The sequence below is a fragment of the Lucilia cuprina genome, chromosome 3 (genome assembly GCF_022045245.1).
Source record: "Lucilia cuprina isolate Lc7/37 chromosome 3, ASM2204524v1, whole genome shotgun sequence".
NCBI classification, from domain to species: Eukaryota; Metazoa; Arthropoda; class Insecta; order Diptera; family Calliphoridae; genus Lucilia; species Lucilia cuprina.
This window is the reverse complement of record NC_060951.1, coordinates 17418769-17436792: the sequence shown is the minus strand read 5'-3', so window position 1 is coordinate 17436792 and position 18024 is coordinate 17418769. Positions and strand designations below refer to the sequence as shown.

Below are 18024 nucleotides of genomic sequence, written 5' to 3'. Positions count from 1 at the left end.
ATATATCTCGTTTTGGTATTCCGTTGAAAATTAGAGTAGATCGTGGTTCACAATTTACATCTAGTTTATTTTCGAATTTAGTTGATATACTGGGTACAGAAAAAATTCATACCACTGCCTATCATCCACAATCCAATGGAATGATAAAAAGAAACATCTCTTACCTCATCAAACGATACTTTACATTGGTCTGACGAACTTAATGTTATACTAAGTATTAGCTTTGCGTAATCAAGTGAAATATTATCTTAAATGTTGTCCTGCTGAGAAGACTTATGGATAGACTTTGAGAATTCCAGGAGAATTAGTAGTACCGTTTCAAAGTTTTTAGTTAAGAAACTAAGGTAACATTTTTCCTCTATTCGCAGTATTATTTCTCACAATGCAAACAATCCAAGTTACATTCCACCTTCTTTAATGAACTGCTCGTAGTTTTTTGTAAAAGTCATTAGAAAAATTGGATTGCAATATCATTTTGAAGGTCCATATAAAGTCATAAGTAAAAATGAAAAATTTTTTAAAATCTAAAAAGGACAATCTACATTATTGGTAGCAATCGATCATTTAAAACCTGCCTTTATTAAAGAATCAAAGTTAAATGACGAAGAACAATTTACATACTAACAACAAAAGAAAAAGGTTATTTTTAACCTAAATTAAATTAATTAATTTTTTAACATATTTTCAAAGCTGATGGGGAGTAGATGTAGGAACTTAACTCGTTCTTAAAACACTTTAGTTTTACAATATTATTACATATACATAAAACTTTTCCTGTTATTGTTTAATTTAAAAATATTTAATTTTTCATTATAAATAAATTTCTTGAACAATACACATTAATATTAAAATATAAAAAAATTAATAATTGTTTCTATAGCTGTATCATTTATTAAATTATAATAACATTATTTCTAAGAACGATGAATATTATTTTTACGATTCATATTTGAAATATATACAGCAATTGTTGTTGTTGGTAAAAAATATATCTTCTATTTATTCAGGAACTTAACTAATAATTCCACAAATTTCGATGGTTGATCAAAATGTACTAAATGTCCAGCATCAAGCCAATGGATCTCGGAGTTAGGAAATAATTCTTGTATTTGCGGCCAGCTTTTGGGGCTAAAAATATTAAAAAATTATAATCATTTTATTACCTAATTACCGTCACATTTGTTAACATACTCAACAAATTTTGACTTTTTTCCACAAACAAACATCATTCTTCCCTTGTATGGATCTAGGCCAGAAATTTCATCCATGAAGTTAGCAAATTTCCTTAAATTTTTATGTAATGTATCGACATTAACTGCCCAAGAGAATCTAAAAAAAAAAAATAATTCTGATATAATTTATTTAAAAAACAAATTATATTTCCAGTCGAATTTTGAGTTAACTTAAAACTAACGAGTCAGATATGACTCAAAAGTTCACAATTTTGCTTGTAAAACGCTATTCATTATACCCTACACCACTTTAATGGTCTTTGTAACGCACAATAACATTGGTTCTATACCCACCTTAAAGTATACCCATCGGCTTAGAATCATTTTCTTAGTCGATTTCGCTATGTCCGTCCTTGTAATCGAACTACAGGTCGTAATTTTGAAGATAATTCAATGAAATTTTCATATGATCTTCTATTGTCCCAGAGACGAAGCCTATACGTTAAATAGTTAAGATCGGTCCATTATTTTACCTAGCCCCCATACAATTGAACCCCTTGTAAACTTTGTAATCAAGCTATAGGTCACAATTTGGGAGATTATTCAATGAAATTTGATACATGATATTATAGGTAGTCGAAGCATATTGAAAATGGTTAATATCGGTCCATTATTTCACCTAGCTCCCATACAAGTGAACCCGTCGAATAGGGTTTTTAAGTACATAATTATGTTTAATATACTCGTATCTCGACAAAAAGCTGCAAATCCAAGTTCCATACTAGCCTTGATGTCCCTTAAGAATTTTATAATTATAGGGCCTCAATTGACCCTAGCCTATAAGAAGCCCCCAGGTGTTGCCTTGCCCGACTATAATTTCTTACTTGAGTTGTTTTCAATGTATTGTCAAAGAAACGAGTCAGTACTTACTAGAGTAATCTAATAGTTCGAATTGTTTAAAAAACGGATTTACATTATTTACACATAAGTTTGATAGTCCTGCAAAATTAAAAAAATATAATAATAATAAACCAACATAATTTTGAAATATTTGGTTGAAACTAAGTGCACATAAAGACACCTGATGACAATGCAATGTTATGTATCGAAATTAAGTTGGAAAATTCTGAGTTATGTTAGTACGTTGTCGAAAATTTGAACTTTAATTTAAATTTTAAGTAGCTTTCTGTAGCTCAAATATGCTGAAATTTGAAATATGTGTAGCAATCAAATACATAATTGTTTTGTATTGTATTGTTCAAAATTTCTTTTGAGAACAAAAATATTATAGCACCTTTTGGGAGTTTTCATAAAAAAATTTTAAATATTAAACTCCATATAAGTCCGCTGAGATTTTGGCTTGTAATGAACTAAATTATGTCGAATTTCTACGCTGTACTCGCATTTTTAAGATAGTTAGCGTTAAAGTAATGGTTATAGGGTCCGTTAAAGTAATTTTCTAAAGGAGAATTCATATGGGAGTTAGGGTTGATTATGAACCGGTCCTCTTAAAACTTGGCAGAGATTTTGGCTTGTATAAAACAAATTAACGTCAAGTGTCATCGCTGTACTCGTACTTTTAAGTCAGTTCTGAGGGATAGGGTCAATTATGTACCGATCCTTATAAAATTTTACAAACAGATTAAGGTTCTTATAAAACATGTTTATGTCGAATTTCATCGCCATAGATGTACATGGATAGCTATGTGCGTTAAAGTCATTTTCTAAATGGGACCTTATATGGGTGGTAGGATCAATTATTGGCCCATCCTTATAAAATTGAATAAAGAGATTAAGGTTCTTAATAAAAATCAAAATTCTATTTTGGCGTACTTCGCAAGAGCTAAGCGACAGCATTCTGACAGTAAGGCGAAGTGTGTTCTTTATTAAAAAATCATCGATTATATTCTATATAATTGCTTATATTGCATTATTTCCTAAAACGGTTAGTGTAACAATTGGACAGAACATTGAAAGCAAGAACTACATACAAAATATTATTTTTAATTGCCCCTTTCAATATTTTGTCGGTATAAGTGATACATGGTTTATGCTACACTATATATATCCACTATAAGCACTAAAAGCACCGCAAAAATTCTAAAAAACAATTTTAATAAATGTTTTCAGAAGACCTCAGATATCTTGAGATTCGAATTTTCAATAATTCTGACGGAAATACGATCGAATAGAACGCTGAAAATTTAATCAAAAATTCCGACTTTTTATTATTAAATTTCCCTTAAAGATAACGTGATTAACTAAAATATAATTCTTCTGGAACACTTTATATAAAGAAACACATATGAAAAATTTAGCCGGAGAACGACAGCTTGTTTTTACGTTATGGGTTAATTTTGAAATCTATTAAATGATAACAAAGTAAACAATATTGTTTTATATATGTTTATACTATGTAGATCAGGAGTGCCCAAAAGTTTTTTATGGTAGATACATTTAAAGAAAAAGATATTTGTATTGAATATTTTTTGTTGCAAAAACCAACACAAAGCGAATTCATATAAGGTGGTGTTATTTAACCAGCTGATAATTTTTTTCTTAATTCGCCTGGTTTACGTAGCTGTCAAAGCTTTTTATTGTTCATTTTTATATTTAAAAATGTCCGTTAAACGGAGAAAAACTTCGTTAATATATTGAATTATTTATGTAAAAAATCTGAAAATACCAAGCATCTCGTAAACAAATATAATTTTATTTAAATAATGGCATAATTGGTATGTATACAAATATGTTATTAGGGAAACATATTTTTTTTTTCTATTAAATGTTAGCTCACGCGGCATCACCTCGGGGTGTGATTCTCAACTCTTTTCATGACCAAGGTCCGCCACAAAATAACTTAAAATTGAACAGAAAATCAAATACGTATTCAACATACACAGAGCGAAACACACACATAGCACAGTGTCAGATTTTACAAATTTAGGGGGACTAAACTCATTTTTTTGTGTGTTTTTTTGATTATGTTTAAATGCAGTACGATAGACAACTGTCTAAATAATAAATAAATTCTTAAGAAAGTGAAGGAATGTAAACCAAAATAAGGTAACGGTATTCTGAATGTCGTGTATATTATAAAAAATAAAAATCTTATTTTTATCTGCCGAGTATTCAATAACTTTGAATCATTATAACTTTTTTGTTTATGGATATTTTCCATTTTTTTTGTCTTTTAAAGGTATTAATCTATTTATTAATAGTAATAAAGCTTTTTGAAAAATAAGTGAGGACACATTTTTCTGTGCCGTTTAAAGTAAGTCATTTTATTGTAAGTAAGTTTTGAAATTAACAAATATTTAATGGAATCAAAAATATAGAATACCATTTGATTCCAAGGTTCTGTTGGCACTATATGATAAATTGATATATAACCTTTTGGGATTACAAAATATTTTTTGCATCTTTTTGCATACCCCATACACATTTTTTCAAAAGTTCATCATGAATTCAAAAATGTCGAATCAACAAATTTTCGATGTTTGGCATTACTTAAAGAGCAGGATATTTATAATGTCGACTCTGATGGCTCTGTTTTGGAATAAATAATGTAAATTAAATGTTTATGTACTTACCTACTATTGTATTATTCTGTAATAAATATTAAATTAATAAAAAATAAAAATATATTTTTTGACAGTCGGCATCGGTGTAGCACATAATTTGATCATCGTTGCCATAAGTTATAGAAACGTCCGCTGTTTTCCTCAAGTAACGGAGCACATGTTTGGCAGTAGTAAAATGTATTTTATGTGGGTGTGAGTTGAATTGACTTAAAATTGATACAGTGTGGGCTATATCCGGCCGTGATATTGTTGCTAGGTACATTAAACTACCCATAAGTAATTGGTATTCTTTCAAATTTTCCCCCCGACAATTTTCATTTTCACACTTATTTAGCACTGTTCCTGTCGGCAACGGAGTTGATGCTGGTTTACAATTGGACATGTTCCACTCTTTTAACAATTCCGCCGTGTATCTGTTTTGATGTATTTTTAACTCGCCTCTTTCATCACACCGTTCAATTTCTAAACCTAAGTAATAACTGATTGGACCACGATCAATAGAATTTATGTGCTGGTTGAGTTTTTGAATTATTTCTTCCATAGTTTTCTTATTACTACATGCGATGAGCATGTCATCAACGTAGAGAGCGATTATGTTGATTCCATCATTTATTCTCATCACATACACACAACTATCACTTTGGCTACGGTAAAATCCAAAACTTAGCAATATTTTGTTTATTTTGTCATTCCAGTCTTTCCCAGCCTGTTTGAGACCATATAAAGATTTGTTTAACTTACATACTTTGTTGTTGTTTTAGTCTACAAACATTTCAGGTTGATACATATACAACTCTTCTTTTAATTCACCGTTTAAGTAGGCTGAGATTATATCAACGTGGTTAACTAATAACTTATAACGTGTGGACAATGATAGAATTAGACGAATGGTACAGTGACGAACAACTAGCACATACGTTTCTGCATAATCAACATTGGGCTTTTGAAAACACCCTTGGGCTACGAGGCGTGCTTTATATTTTTCAATTGATCCGTCCGAATTGCGTTTTGTAGTAAATATCCATTTACAGCCAATGATGTTTTTATTAACAGGACGATCAACTAGATCCCAAGTTTTATTTTTTATCAAGTTGTCATATTCGGCCTTCATTGATGACATACATTTTTCGACATCTTTACTCTCCATCGCTTCTTTAATCGTTCTCGGATCTGTATTTAATTCTTCTAGTTTGTTTAATACTTCAGGTGTCGAATCTCTCAAAAAATATTTGTGCGGTCTTTCTGTAGTTTTTTCTTTAGATTTTCCTGGTGGTCTGCCTCTTTTCCTCTTTGTACCGTAGTTTTCAGATTCCGATATTTCACTTTGTTCTAACTGAATGACTTCAGATTCTTCCACAACTGGCTCCAAATTAATATTAGGTGAATGTGCTTGTGACGAGCTACAAGGATCTTTAATGATACTGTTTTCGCTGTGATTAACGATGAACCAATCATCTCCACATTTTTCATCACGAGTACAATTAAACGAATTCTCGAAAAACAAAACGTCCCTAGATGTAACAATTGTTTTATGAACTTTATCATAAAGTCTATAACCTTTTGTAGTTGACGAGTATCCAACAAATGTTAATATATCTCCTTTTGGTAGCAACTTATTTCTTCCAGGTTTCTTGTTAAGAACTATTGCATCGCATCCAAACGTTTTAAGATGTGAAACTGATGGTGTCCTACCAAACCACATGAAATACGGAGTATTATTTTTTAAAACTTTAGACGGTGAACGATTTCGGATGTAAACGGAGGTATTGATGGCTTCCGTCCATAGACTTTTTGGTAACTTCGAGTCTTGCAACAAACAACGCGCCATTTCCACTAGAGTACGGTTTGCTCTTTCGGCTATGCCGTTTTGTTGCGGTGTGTAAATGTTGGTTGTTTGATGTAAAATACCTCGTTCGCGTACAAACATCTCAAATTCAATTGTTAGGTATTCGGTACCGTTATCGCTTCTCAATTTTTTCAGTTTTAAGCCGGTTTGATTTTCACTCATATTTATAGTCTTTGATAGCATTAAACGTGTCTGATTTTTGCTTTAGAAAATAAACCGTTATAAAACGCGAGAAATCGTCAACGAATGTTATGAAATATAGCGATCCACTCTGGGAAGGTACACGAAAAGGTCCACACACGTCTGAATGAACTAATTCTAATGGCTGTGTTGAAAATGTTTGATTATAAGAAGAAAATGGTTTTGTTGTTATTTTGCACGTTGCACATGTCATACACGGGTAATCGTTTATAATGTTTTTAATGTATTATTTGGTTTAGTTACAAACGCTTTATCTTTTGTGAATTTAACGAAATTACCATTCATAATTATTTTGCTAACCCACAAAAAATTTGATTTTAATTTCGGCACAAAAAATACATCGGATAGTGTAATGTCAGCAAGTGCTGATTTTAAATTCACATTACCTATACCTTTTGTTACTACGCACTCTCCAGAAGCTAGGAATATTTGTTGTCGATGCTCTTTCAATGATGTAAACAAGTTTTTATTGATACAAATGTGAGAAGAGGCACCGCTATCCAATATTTTATATGACCACGTTTTCCGCAACCATAGCATTTCGTATTTCGCTTTTTATTATATTCGTTGCTTCCGTTATATCTTGAATTGTAATTTTTCCACCTGGGATACTTTTCCACGCCGTTTTTTAAAGCAAGCACATGTTCCTGGTTTTCGACGCTCGATCTATCTCCTCTTCTTTGTTCTTCTTCTAGAATTTTTATTTTAAGTTTTTCTAAAGGAGGCAAGGAATCCCGACTTTCGATCGCAACCACAAAGTTTTCTAAATCTGGTGGATGGCTACATAACAATAGTATGCTTAACAAGTCTTCTGGCATACTAATATCAATTTCCTTTAAATCACTAGCAATAGCACAAATATTATTAATCTGGACAGCAAACTTTTCGGATGTGTTAAACTGGAATCGTACTAGTTTCTTAAACAAGTTCACTTTTCTAGCTGGCCCTTTTGCCTGGTATGTGTTAATTAGTTTGAACCACGCTTCTTTGGCTGTCCTACACTCTTTTATGTATTGAAGCTCTGTTGACTTTACGCTTAACAATATCGCCGCCAGCGCCTTATTATCAATAGCTTTCCAAGCCGCGTATTCATCCACTTTAGAACTAATAGGTTGATTACATTCTATAACATTCCAATAATCCAACGAAATGAGTAGACTCTTCATCTGGACCGACCAAGATGAGTAATTTTCACAACTCAATTTCTCAATTTGCATTAACTGACTCGACATATTTAAGTTATTTAAACGACACAATGATTAACAAATAAGAAGACGACAATTAATATTTTACACTTTACTTTTAAATTGACACGCTTGGCACCTGGGCCCATAACCTTTGTTAGCGAATAAACAGCGCAGTAAATAAAACACGACCTTTCAATTATAATGCTTTATTTCAACTAACTCATAAATATCAATAGTAAACAATTGACAACGTAAAAAGAATATTACTAAAAGTAACGGTACTATTTTTTACAAAATAAAGAAATAATGAATGAGAATGATAGTATATAAAGAGTAAAGAAATATGAATTAAATTATGTACTAAAACGATTATGTATGAATTTGAGTTGCATAAATATAAAGTATAACACAAAATCTTAAAATTCTAATTCATGGAATATATATATTTTCTTGGCATTGTTTTCTTATAAATTTATTCTTATAAATATAAATAGCCCTAAAATTATTTTTGCCACTTTCTATAAAAAATCATATACTAAAACTTATAACTATACAAAAAATTAAACCATAAAACACAAACTAAATAAATACATACATAAACATAAAAAAAATTATACACTTAAACTTACGATAGGATCGTACAGATATTAAACAAAAACATGTCTTTCAAAATCTTCTGCCTGACCGATATGTTGCAACAAAAAAATAATTTTCCCTAAAAGAGCTCTCTGAGGTACTTCTCGATTTTAAACAATATTATACACTTTTTCTAATTTTCTGATTTCTCGTATTTGAAATTACATCGATTTCACTAGCAAAAAAAATACTTAAATTACAATAAACGTTATTTAAATACACTTAAAACTAATTACTAACTTAAACACTACTGAGAACAGTTATATTTATTAGATTTCCTATTGGGTCCTTAGTTTTTCAATATTAATAAGCTTTTACCACGGGTTTGAGAATTTGCTACCCTTTTCATAAGCTACAAATTTACCTATACAATCAACCTTGTTTGTAATCTTATCATACAACTCTGCATGCAAAAGCTCATTTTCCATAATGGACTTCCATTAATGAAACATAAACATAAACATCTATGTGAAAATAATAAATAAACAATAAAAAAATGAAATTCAACAAACAAAAAGAAATCATACCACTAGGCCATCATTAGCAGGACCAGACCCTACAAAACCACCAAGAAAGAAAAAATGTTGCCCAAAAAAAGAGGAAAAAAACTAACGAACATAAAAAAACTACAAACAACAAACTTAAAGATTTAAACAAAAATAAAGGCATGTTCATACACAAAACAAATCAACGTTTTAAAAACAACAAGGTCCAAAATACACAAGCAACAAAACTCTGATGCCGCTGATGATAGTCAGAGGGAGCGGTGTGCGGCTAAGTTTCAGCGTGACCAATGTGGGGAACTCCCACACCTTGAGATTCTATCAGCCGGACATTAGCACTTGACTATATCCAATGGAGGCAGTTTGGGTATCACAATCCCTACTGACGTCCCAATAAATCAACTAATATCAGGTAAAATAATGCAATAAAAAAACTAACGATGTAAACGTTCAAGAACATTCATGTGCTCAAATGATTTAACTCAATTGAGTGTTAAACAATATTAAATCAAAGACATGGAAAAGTGTCAATATCAGGACGAAAACATGTATACCGTATACTTTTATTAATAATTTCATTGTTTTCTTAACCTAATATTGCACTTAAAAAAACTATATCACAGATAAAAATATTATTGCACTTAAATTGGTTAATCTTTCCCTATAAAATAAGTAAACAAAACAAAAACGTAGAAGTCATAACTAGCGCTTAGTAGATTTCACCACAAAACCGTAATATAAATACATCTAATACAATATTAGGACAAAACATAACAAAATTTAAAATATAATAAAAAAATAATTAATTAATTTTATTCTAATATTGCACTATATAAAAATATCACAGTCCTGGAAAAATCTCAATATTGCACTCAGTTATTTTTCTATTTATCCACTCAGATTTTGCCATACATCAATCGATTGTCTTCGGATAATATATAACATGCATAAAGATAAAAAACGCCTATTATTGCTTTTTCACAAGGAATATGCATAGTGGCTCCCCAACATTGCTACAGATTCTCACAAACAAATAAATTCCAACTCTTGTAATTGTTCAGCAAAAAATAATTGATGTCATACTTTACAAACGACATCACATCAAAAAAACCTATTACATATTTTTCACTTTTAAAATCCGATTTTTTCATAAAAAGTAAAATATAATGAAAACTTAGCTTTATAAACAATGTTTTAATGACATCCAGTAGTACCTAACTTATGTATTGGTTTTGAAGAAGTTATTTTGAAGTAAATTTCAAGTAAGATTTTTAGCTCTTTATTGTGTACATTTTATACAATTTTATTATTAATTCATAGTAAAATTGTATAAAAAGTAATTTGTACTTTTTATTCTATATTAATGTACGAATATTAATTATACCATATTTATTTTATTTTTGTTATTATTAATTTTATTTTTGAAAGTTAACAAAATGCATACATATGTACATCCATATATATGTATGTATGCTTATTGGGAAATCAAAACAACGTGAAGTTTGTAGGGGTTGATTTGCATTGTTTAAAACAATTTGTATAGTGCTGCCTGTGGTATGAGTTTTATTATTCGGGTACTCATATAAGTAATCACTATAAAAATACGAAATGTTATTAAAAATGGGATTTGCAAAATAATTCCCTTAAAGTAATTTGTTGTTATGATCAGATTGATATTTTTATTGACATATTTATTTTTAAAAAGATGAATATGCATATATATTTAATTTTACAACTCAAGTAGTTATTCGTACCCTTGAATGAAAGTACTTACTATAAAACGATATCACTAACATATAAAATTGAAAAATACGCTAAGTTAAAAAAAGCCAGAATTTGTCGTAAAAATTAAAATAAAGAAAATTTTGTGAAAATAAATAATATAAAAGTTGAATGTAAGTATACTTATAATATGAGTTCGAAACGTTCATATAAAAGAGCAGTAAATAAAGAAAGAGCACGTCTTAATGAAATTTTAAAATCCAATAGCCAGCAAATGCCGGATGAGCCGGCATGTTCCTCTCAACAAGAGGCAGATTCCTATGATTTTGACGTGGAATCACCACTAACTCTTCGGGAGAAACTAAAAAACTGGTTCGTCCAATACATGGTTGATAAGTAATATTTAATAACATATTTTAATTTTGTAATTTATTTATTTTATTTAGATGGCACTTTCGACGAGAATTTGACTGAAAAATCCTTTAAAACGCATCTAAGAGATGCAATCAAGTTGGCCAAGAATAAATTCTTCAAAGAAAAAAGATTAACCAAAGAACAAAATCCTCCAAAAGAAAGCCATGGTGATGTACTTCAAAATCAAGTCAATATGTTGTTATCCTCAAAATACCCTTAAATTTTTTTATTAATTTTTTTTGGAATACCTTCTTGTGTAACTATATTAACTTTAAATGTATTTTTTAAAATTCAATTTAAAACTTTTATAAACGTGAATTTTTGTACCTTATTTTTATATAAAAAGTAATTAAACTTTATTTTTTGCCTTAATTTAAACAATTTTGTAAACGTGAATTATCGTATCTGTTATTTTTTATATGAAATATAATAAAATTTTAATATAAATAATGATATAAATCACTGTACAACAAAATTAAGGAAAACGTTGATATTTCATTAATTTTGTTGAGTGAAATTTTTTATTAAATAAGAAAAACTATTTAAATTTAATTATAAATCATTACATTAATATCATTTCCAAGATAAACAATTTAATTACACCTTCAGCACACATTTTATTTCCCATCTTAAACGCAATTATAATAAAATTTTTTTCTTCTACTTTTAAATAACATCCAAATATCCAGTTTTTACTGAATCAGAAACTAAAATTTGATGGCATATCAAGTTGTCAAAAATGAACAACATCCCTCCAATGACACGCTAATGTTAAATTCATAGGTTTTTCACCAGAATTTGAAGCACTTCTGGTTACTAGCTGTGATGAAAATTCTACATCTTTTTCCACACTTTTTTTGCTGGGTGGTTCTTGACCAACTGTAGCACCTTTGGCGCAAAATAAACGAATGCTTTTACAAAGCTTGTTAAAAACAATTATTCTTACATACTGTATACATTCACCATCATATTGGATCCTCACTTATTTAATACATACTGCTAGAATCTGAGCAACTTAACTTGGAAACACCCCTACCATTCCTGTTAACGTCGCGAGTTTCACCTACACACATGTTGAAACATCCATTAACTTTCATTATGAAATGTTATTGAAGATAACGAATAAAAAGTGTTAACTGAAATGGTCTTTCAGTTACCACTCCGGTCTCATGTTTATATTGTTAGGTTTAGTTTCCTTGAATATTTGACAATTAGCTACAAAATTTTTCACTTGTACCGTCATTTTCCGCCAGTAAAAAAACCTTTATATTCTCGGAAAATTTTCTATGCTCTATTTGGAAATCAAATGCCTGCAATTGTAAAGACCACCTAGCCAATCTTCCCGTGAGATCTTTTAACGACTTGAGCCATTTTAGACTGGCGTGGTCTGTCACAATTGTAAATGGCATCATTTCAATATATTGTCTGAATTTCTTAACCGCCATTACGGCAGCTAAATACTCATTTTCAGTAACTGTGTAATTTCGCTGACAAACGTTTAGCTTCTGGGAAAAAATGCAATAGAATGCTCCTCTTTTTCTCCATGTATCTGGTAAAGCACTGCACCGATTCCATAATCACATGCATTGTATAAAGAATCTTTTTGTAAAGTCAGCATGTCGAAGGACAGGTGCAGAGGTTAATGCTCTATTGAGTTTATCGAAAGCTTCGACTGCCTCTGGAGTCATTACAAATTTGCTGGCTTTCTTCAAAGTATCCGTTAATGGTGCGGCTATTACAGAACAGTTTTTTTATAAAGCGAAAACCGTGTCCTATCATTTTGCAGTTCCAGTACTTCATAAATTGTCCTTGACCTGTCAGTTGTGCAGCTGCTACTTCTTCCAAACTCGGTTCAATATCCGTTAAATTTTCGAACGTGACTTCATTTACTTTTTTATGTGCCTTTGCTGTTGAATATTGTTGCGTAATTCTTTTTTTGGGAAATTTCTTTCTGCTTCCAAACATTCGACACGCAATTGTTCCACAGATGAGACGGAAATAGGATAAACAATCCTTGCCACACTTTCTTTGACATTTCATTTTATTATTTTGTTCATATCAAATTCGTGAATAGGCTGTACAAGACGAGCTCTCATTTTACACATTTCATGAAAAAACAATTCCAGAGATTCATTTGGCTGTTGCTTCCTTTCCATTAAATCTCTTATTATTTCCAGATTTGAGGTGTTTGTCCTATATTGATTATACAATTCACAGCGCAAAGTTGGCCATTTCATCACTCCAGCCAGTACCAATCCTTAGCAGGGCCAGTAACCAGTAAGTGGAAATCTCTTAATATCTCGTCCCAACTAATGATAAAATGCGCCTGAAGATGTTTGATTCGAAAGATGAAATCTTCAATACTCAATTGGGAATTGTTGCCATTGTATAAAATTCCCCATTTGTCAACGCGTATATTAATTCTTTCTATATTACCATTATTATTGTTTTCAGAAGCTGTATGACTGAATGGAGTAGCCCTATTACCCACCATTGGATCAGCGTTTGTATTACTGTTAATGTTCCCCGCTGGCAAAATATTTTCATTAATTCCTATGACGTGGATAATTTACATTATTCCAAAAAACACTTGGACCGCCCTGAAAGTTGAACCGCGGTTCCACTGAAAAATCATTTCTATGTGAATTTCCCGGACCATTTACATTATTACTAGTTGATTGTTGTGAATCTACAGAGTTATGAGACGAGTTGACATTTCCCTCACCACTTTTGTTAACTCTCCCACAGATTTTCTAATCTCACTAATTTCATCTTGCACCATTTTTTTGACCTGTTCCTCTAAAGTTCTCTGAACTATTAAGGTTTCATCCACTACTTATTCCCTAACATCAGGACCTATGGCAACATTTGGGACACTTGTCGAAGGACCCTGTGCATCATTTGTAACGGATGTATTATTGGGTTGATTTGATGTTACATTAATAGTACCAGATAAATCCCTAAAGTTTTCGTTCTCAGCCATTTGTGATCTATTATTATCAAATCTTCTATGCTTACGCTTAATTATTGTGGAATTATTTAAATTTGTATTTGCCATTGACCTTTTCTTATTCCTTGATTGTATCCTATCTTCCCTGTTCATATCTCAAATCAGCTTGATATTTCAAATCTATTTGGATTTTGCTGAATTACCAAACTAAAATAAAAATAACGATAAATAAATTAAATACACAAATACCTAATAAGCAAAAAGGACATAAAAATAAAAAAATAATAAAATGATAAAAAAAACTTAAAATGTATTACATATAATAATAATTAATTACCAAAAACACAAATAATAAAATAAAAATAACAAAACTATCAAATATTTAACTAGCTTAATCCATATAAACAAAACAATAAATTTTAATAAATATAATTTAAATTCAAATTTACTATAAAATAATAAACTAGGGGTTAATGAATGGCGACGATTTGACGGTTAATAATATTTGATTTTTTATTGTCAAAGAATCGTAATGTACACAGAATTACAAAAAGATAAAAAAAACACAAAAATTGCTTGAAAAATGTAAAAGTTATTAAAAATTCCCCAGGCCATTATCGTGTCTCAGAGAACTTGAATTCGAAATGAGATATGAAAATAAACATATTTTTGAAAATATTCTAATAAAACAATTGTATTACTTAAAATCATAGCCGTAAAATAATGATTAATAATCGTAATCATTATTAATTAGATTATTTTTATTAAATAGGTAAAATTAATGATTAATTAACGATTATTTTTAATTTTTTTAATTAATTGTTGATTACGATTAAAAATAATCTAAAAATAATGAGGAATTAATTGGAATTAATGAAAATAATCAAAATTAATCAAAAAATTAGTTGATTATTTTTAAGGATTAATTTTGATTAATTTTGATTATTTTCCATATATTTAGTATAATTTCCTCCCAAATTGCACGAAACTCTTGATTTTTATTCAGAAATATGTGGACTAATAAATTTACAAAAGGTTTCATTTAAAATACACAACAATATAATAAAAAGGCTAATTTTGCAAAATATTACACAAAAATTAGTTTTTCTCGAAATCCGCTGAATTCAAATTGCAGGTACAGGCAAACTATAAGAGGTATTGACCTAATTTTTTTTACTGTTTTCCCTAATCTGTTGTCCATAAATCCCTATGAGTTCTCCCAAAAATATTGAAATTTGTTTAACAAAGTATCAAAAAAACTAAAATTTGAATTTTGAAACGACCGTTAATAATATCAAAATTTTTCGACCATAGCTGAGAACATGTTTACGTTATTCTATAAGGACAAAAACTCATATTCAAGTAACTACAGATGTATTTTAAGTAACACAATTGTTTTATTAAAATATTATCAAAAATATGGTTATATTTTAATCACATTTCGAATTCAAGTGCTCTGAGACACGATAATGGCCTGGGGAATTTTTAATAACTTTTACATTTTTTAACCAATTTTTGTGTTTTTTGTCTTTTTGTAACGCTAATTCTGTGTACATTACGATTCTTTGACAATAAAATACAAAACAAATTATTTAATGACAAAACTATTGTGAAAACTAAAAAAAATGCATATTTTCCCCTTGTAAATGCATCTTCAAACTTTAGAGCCGTTGCGGCACCAGTTAACGTAGTCCTATTGACCTAAATTTTTGCAAGACTTATTTTTATAACCCATAGAACAATTTTAGGGGGGGCGGTTAAAATTCGAAACTTAGTTTTTTTGGAGCACTCTAATGTACATGCATATGAAAAATATACATGTATATGTATGTAATACATTCATACATTTTTGTTGTTTTAACCTTCACAATGTAAAATTATAAAAACAACTCTTTATGTTTTTATGTCCCCTCTTAATTTTTTGCCATCCTGTTACAAATTTCTAAAATTCCTATAATTTCCTTCATTATTGATCATTTCATAGACACTACCTGTTTACAAACTTATTGTTAGTGTTTCTTGCTTTATATTGAATTTATCATCCTGTTACAAACAATATGTTTAAATATAGCCTGTAAAAACAATTTCTTACATACATACAGTGTCTTTCATAAGTATTCGAATTTAGGTATGTATAATATAAAATGAAACTAAATTTAATAACATATTTTGTATGCAAAATTAATAAATTAATTTGTTAAATTCTCTAGACCGTCCTTAGCTTTGATATTACGCTTTTTTAAACTTTAAAAATTCACATTTATTTAAATTAATTAAGCTTTATTTAAAAAATTTCCATAAAATTACCCCACAAAAGTATACGAATTTTTTCTGTATTTCATATTTGACTATATTATACGAAACATAAAAATTAGAATCGAATGTTTTTTTGCTAAAAATTGTCAACTATCAACCGAATGGACATATTTTTGTACCATTTGGTCCAGAATTTTGGAGTATTTGTACTATCTTTTCATATAATATCACAAATTACGATTTTAGACCATATTTGCCATTTTTTTCTCTTTTTCCAGAGATAAAAAAATTTAATATTGGGATTTAATAAATTCCTTCAAGTATTTAAAAATAATAATCTTTGTTATAAGGATTTGTTTTTAAACATTCCATGATATATTTTTGGTATCGTTCTTCTGTTTCTAATTGAATTATTTGGATCTTAAGTCCCTTTTCGTACTACTAGGGTCGATATTTTCCGACAAAGTTGGCTAGTATACATTCATGTACGTTAGAGTGGGTCGGTCTCTATGGACAAAAAAAAGTTGAGTCAGTCACCCCCTAGGATTAAAGATATATTAATAACATTTCCAAAAATATAAAAACAATTTTTTTGTCACGCCTAGAAATACCGCCCTTTTTGTTTTTTATATACTACGTCGCCATTTTAGGTCCGATCGTAAAATATCATATATCAGTGTTTGTGGTTGCATGGACGGCAGCTACATTTTACTCTTAGACAACTTTTTAATTCGACGTCATATTCTATGCGCGACTTCCGATATCTCGGATCCTTCCCCAAAATCAGTAATTGCGGCTATGCAGGATTAAAGAGCATTTAATAATTGCTTTTAAAATGTTCACTTTTACGCCTAAACACCTATTTTACGGATATTTTAAAATGTTCAAATATTCATATACAACCATTCAAAAATTTATTTCAATAATATTTATATTTTTAATGTATCAAATTAAAGAAGTTTTATTTTAATTCTATTAAGTAATAATGTTTTAATGGAAAATTTATTATTTTTATTAATTGTCTGTATTATTAAACTACACTATATGAAACATTGTTTTCAAAAAATATGTTTTTACGAAATTTTCAAGAAATTTGTCTACTTGTTCCTTAGAGTACTATAAAAAATTAAATCAATAAATTATAAAGTTCACTTTGCATTTTAAATCATTGGTATGTGCTGTTATTAATTCTAATAAGTTCAAATTTGAAGCTACAAAATGCATTTTGAAGCCCGTGATTTTGAAAAAACTAAATTACCAACAAACCGCCAAGTTATTCAGTTTTTTTATACCCTACACCACTATAGTGGGGAGGGTATTATACGTTTGTGCTGATGTTTGTAACATACAAAAATATTGGTCCAATACCTTAAAGTATACCGATCGATTCAGAATCATTTTTTGAGTCGATTAAGACATGTCCGTCCGTCTGTCCGGCTGGCAGACTGGCTGTCCATGTAAACCTTGTGCGCAAGGTACAGGCCGCAATTTTCAAGATAATTTGATGAAATTTGGACCAAGCATGTTTTTTGGCACAAGGACGAAGCCTATTG

General features: G+C 29.6%; 1 protein-coding gene across 1 annotated transcript in view; it reads right to left on the bottom strand.

Annotated features, from left to right (window-relative positions):
• Positions 1–871: 871 nt before the first annotated feature.
• LOC111676369 (protein ABHD11) overlaps positions 872–18024 on the bottom strand; it is a 44370-nt gene continuing 27217 nt past the window's right edge. Inside the window, exons 4-5 of the mRNA XM_046947377.1 lie at positions 1192–1329; positions 872–1128 (exon numbers count right to left, since the gene is read on the bottom strand). Of these exons, the coding sequence (XP_046803333.1) occupies positions 996–1128; positions 1192–1329 (271 nt within the window). The 3' untranslated portion in view covers positions 872–995. The remainder of the gene's footprint in view (positions 1129–1191; positions 1330–18024) is intronic.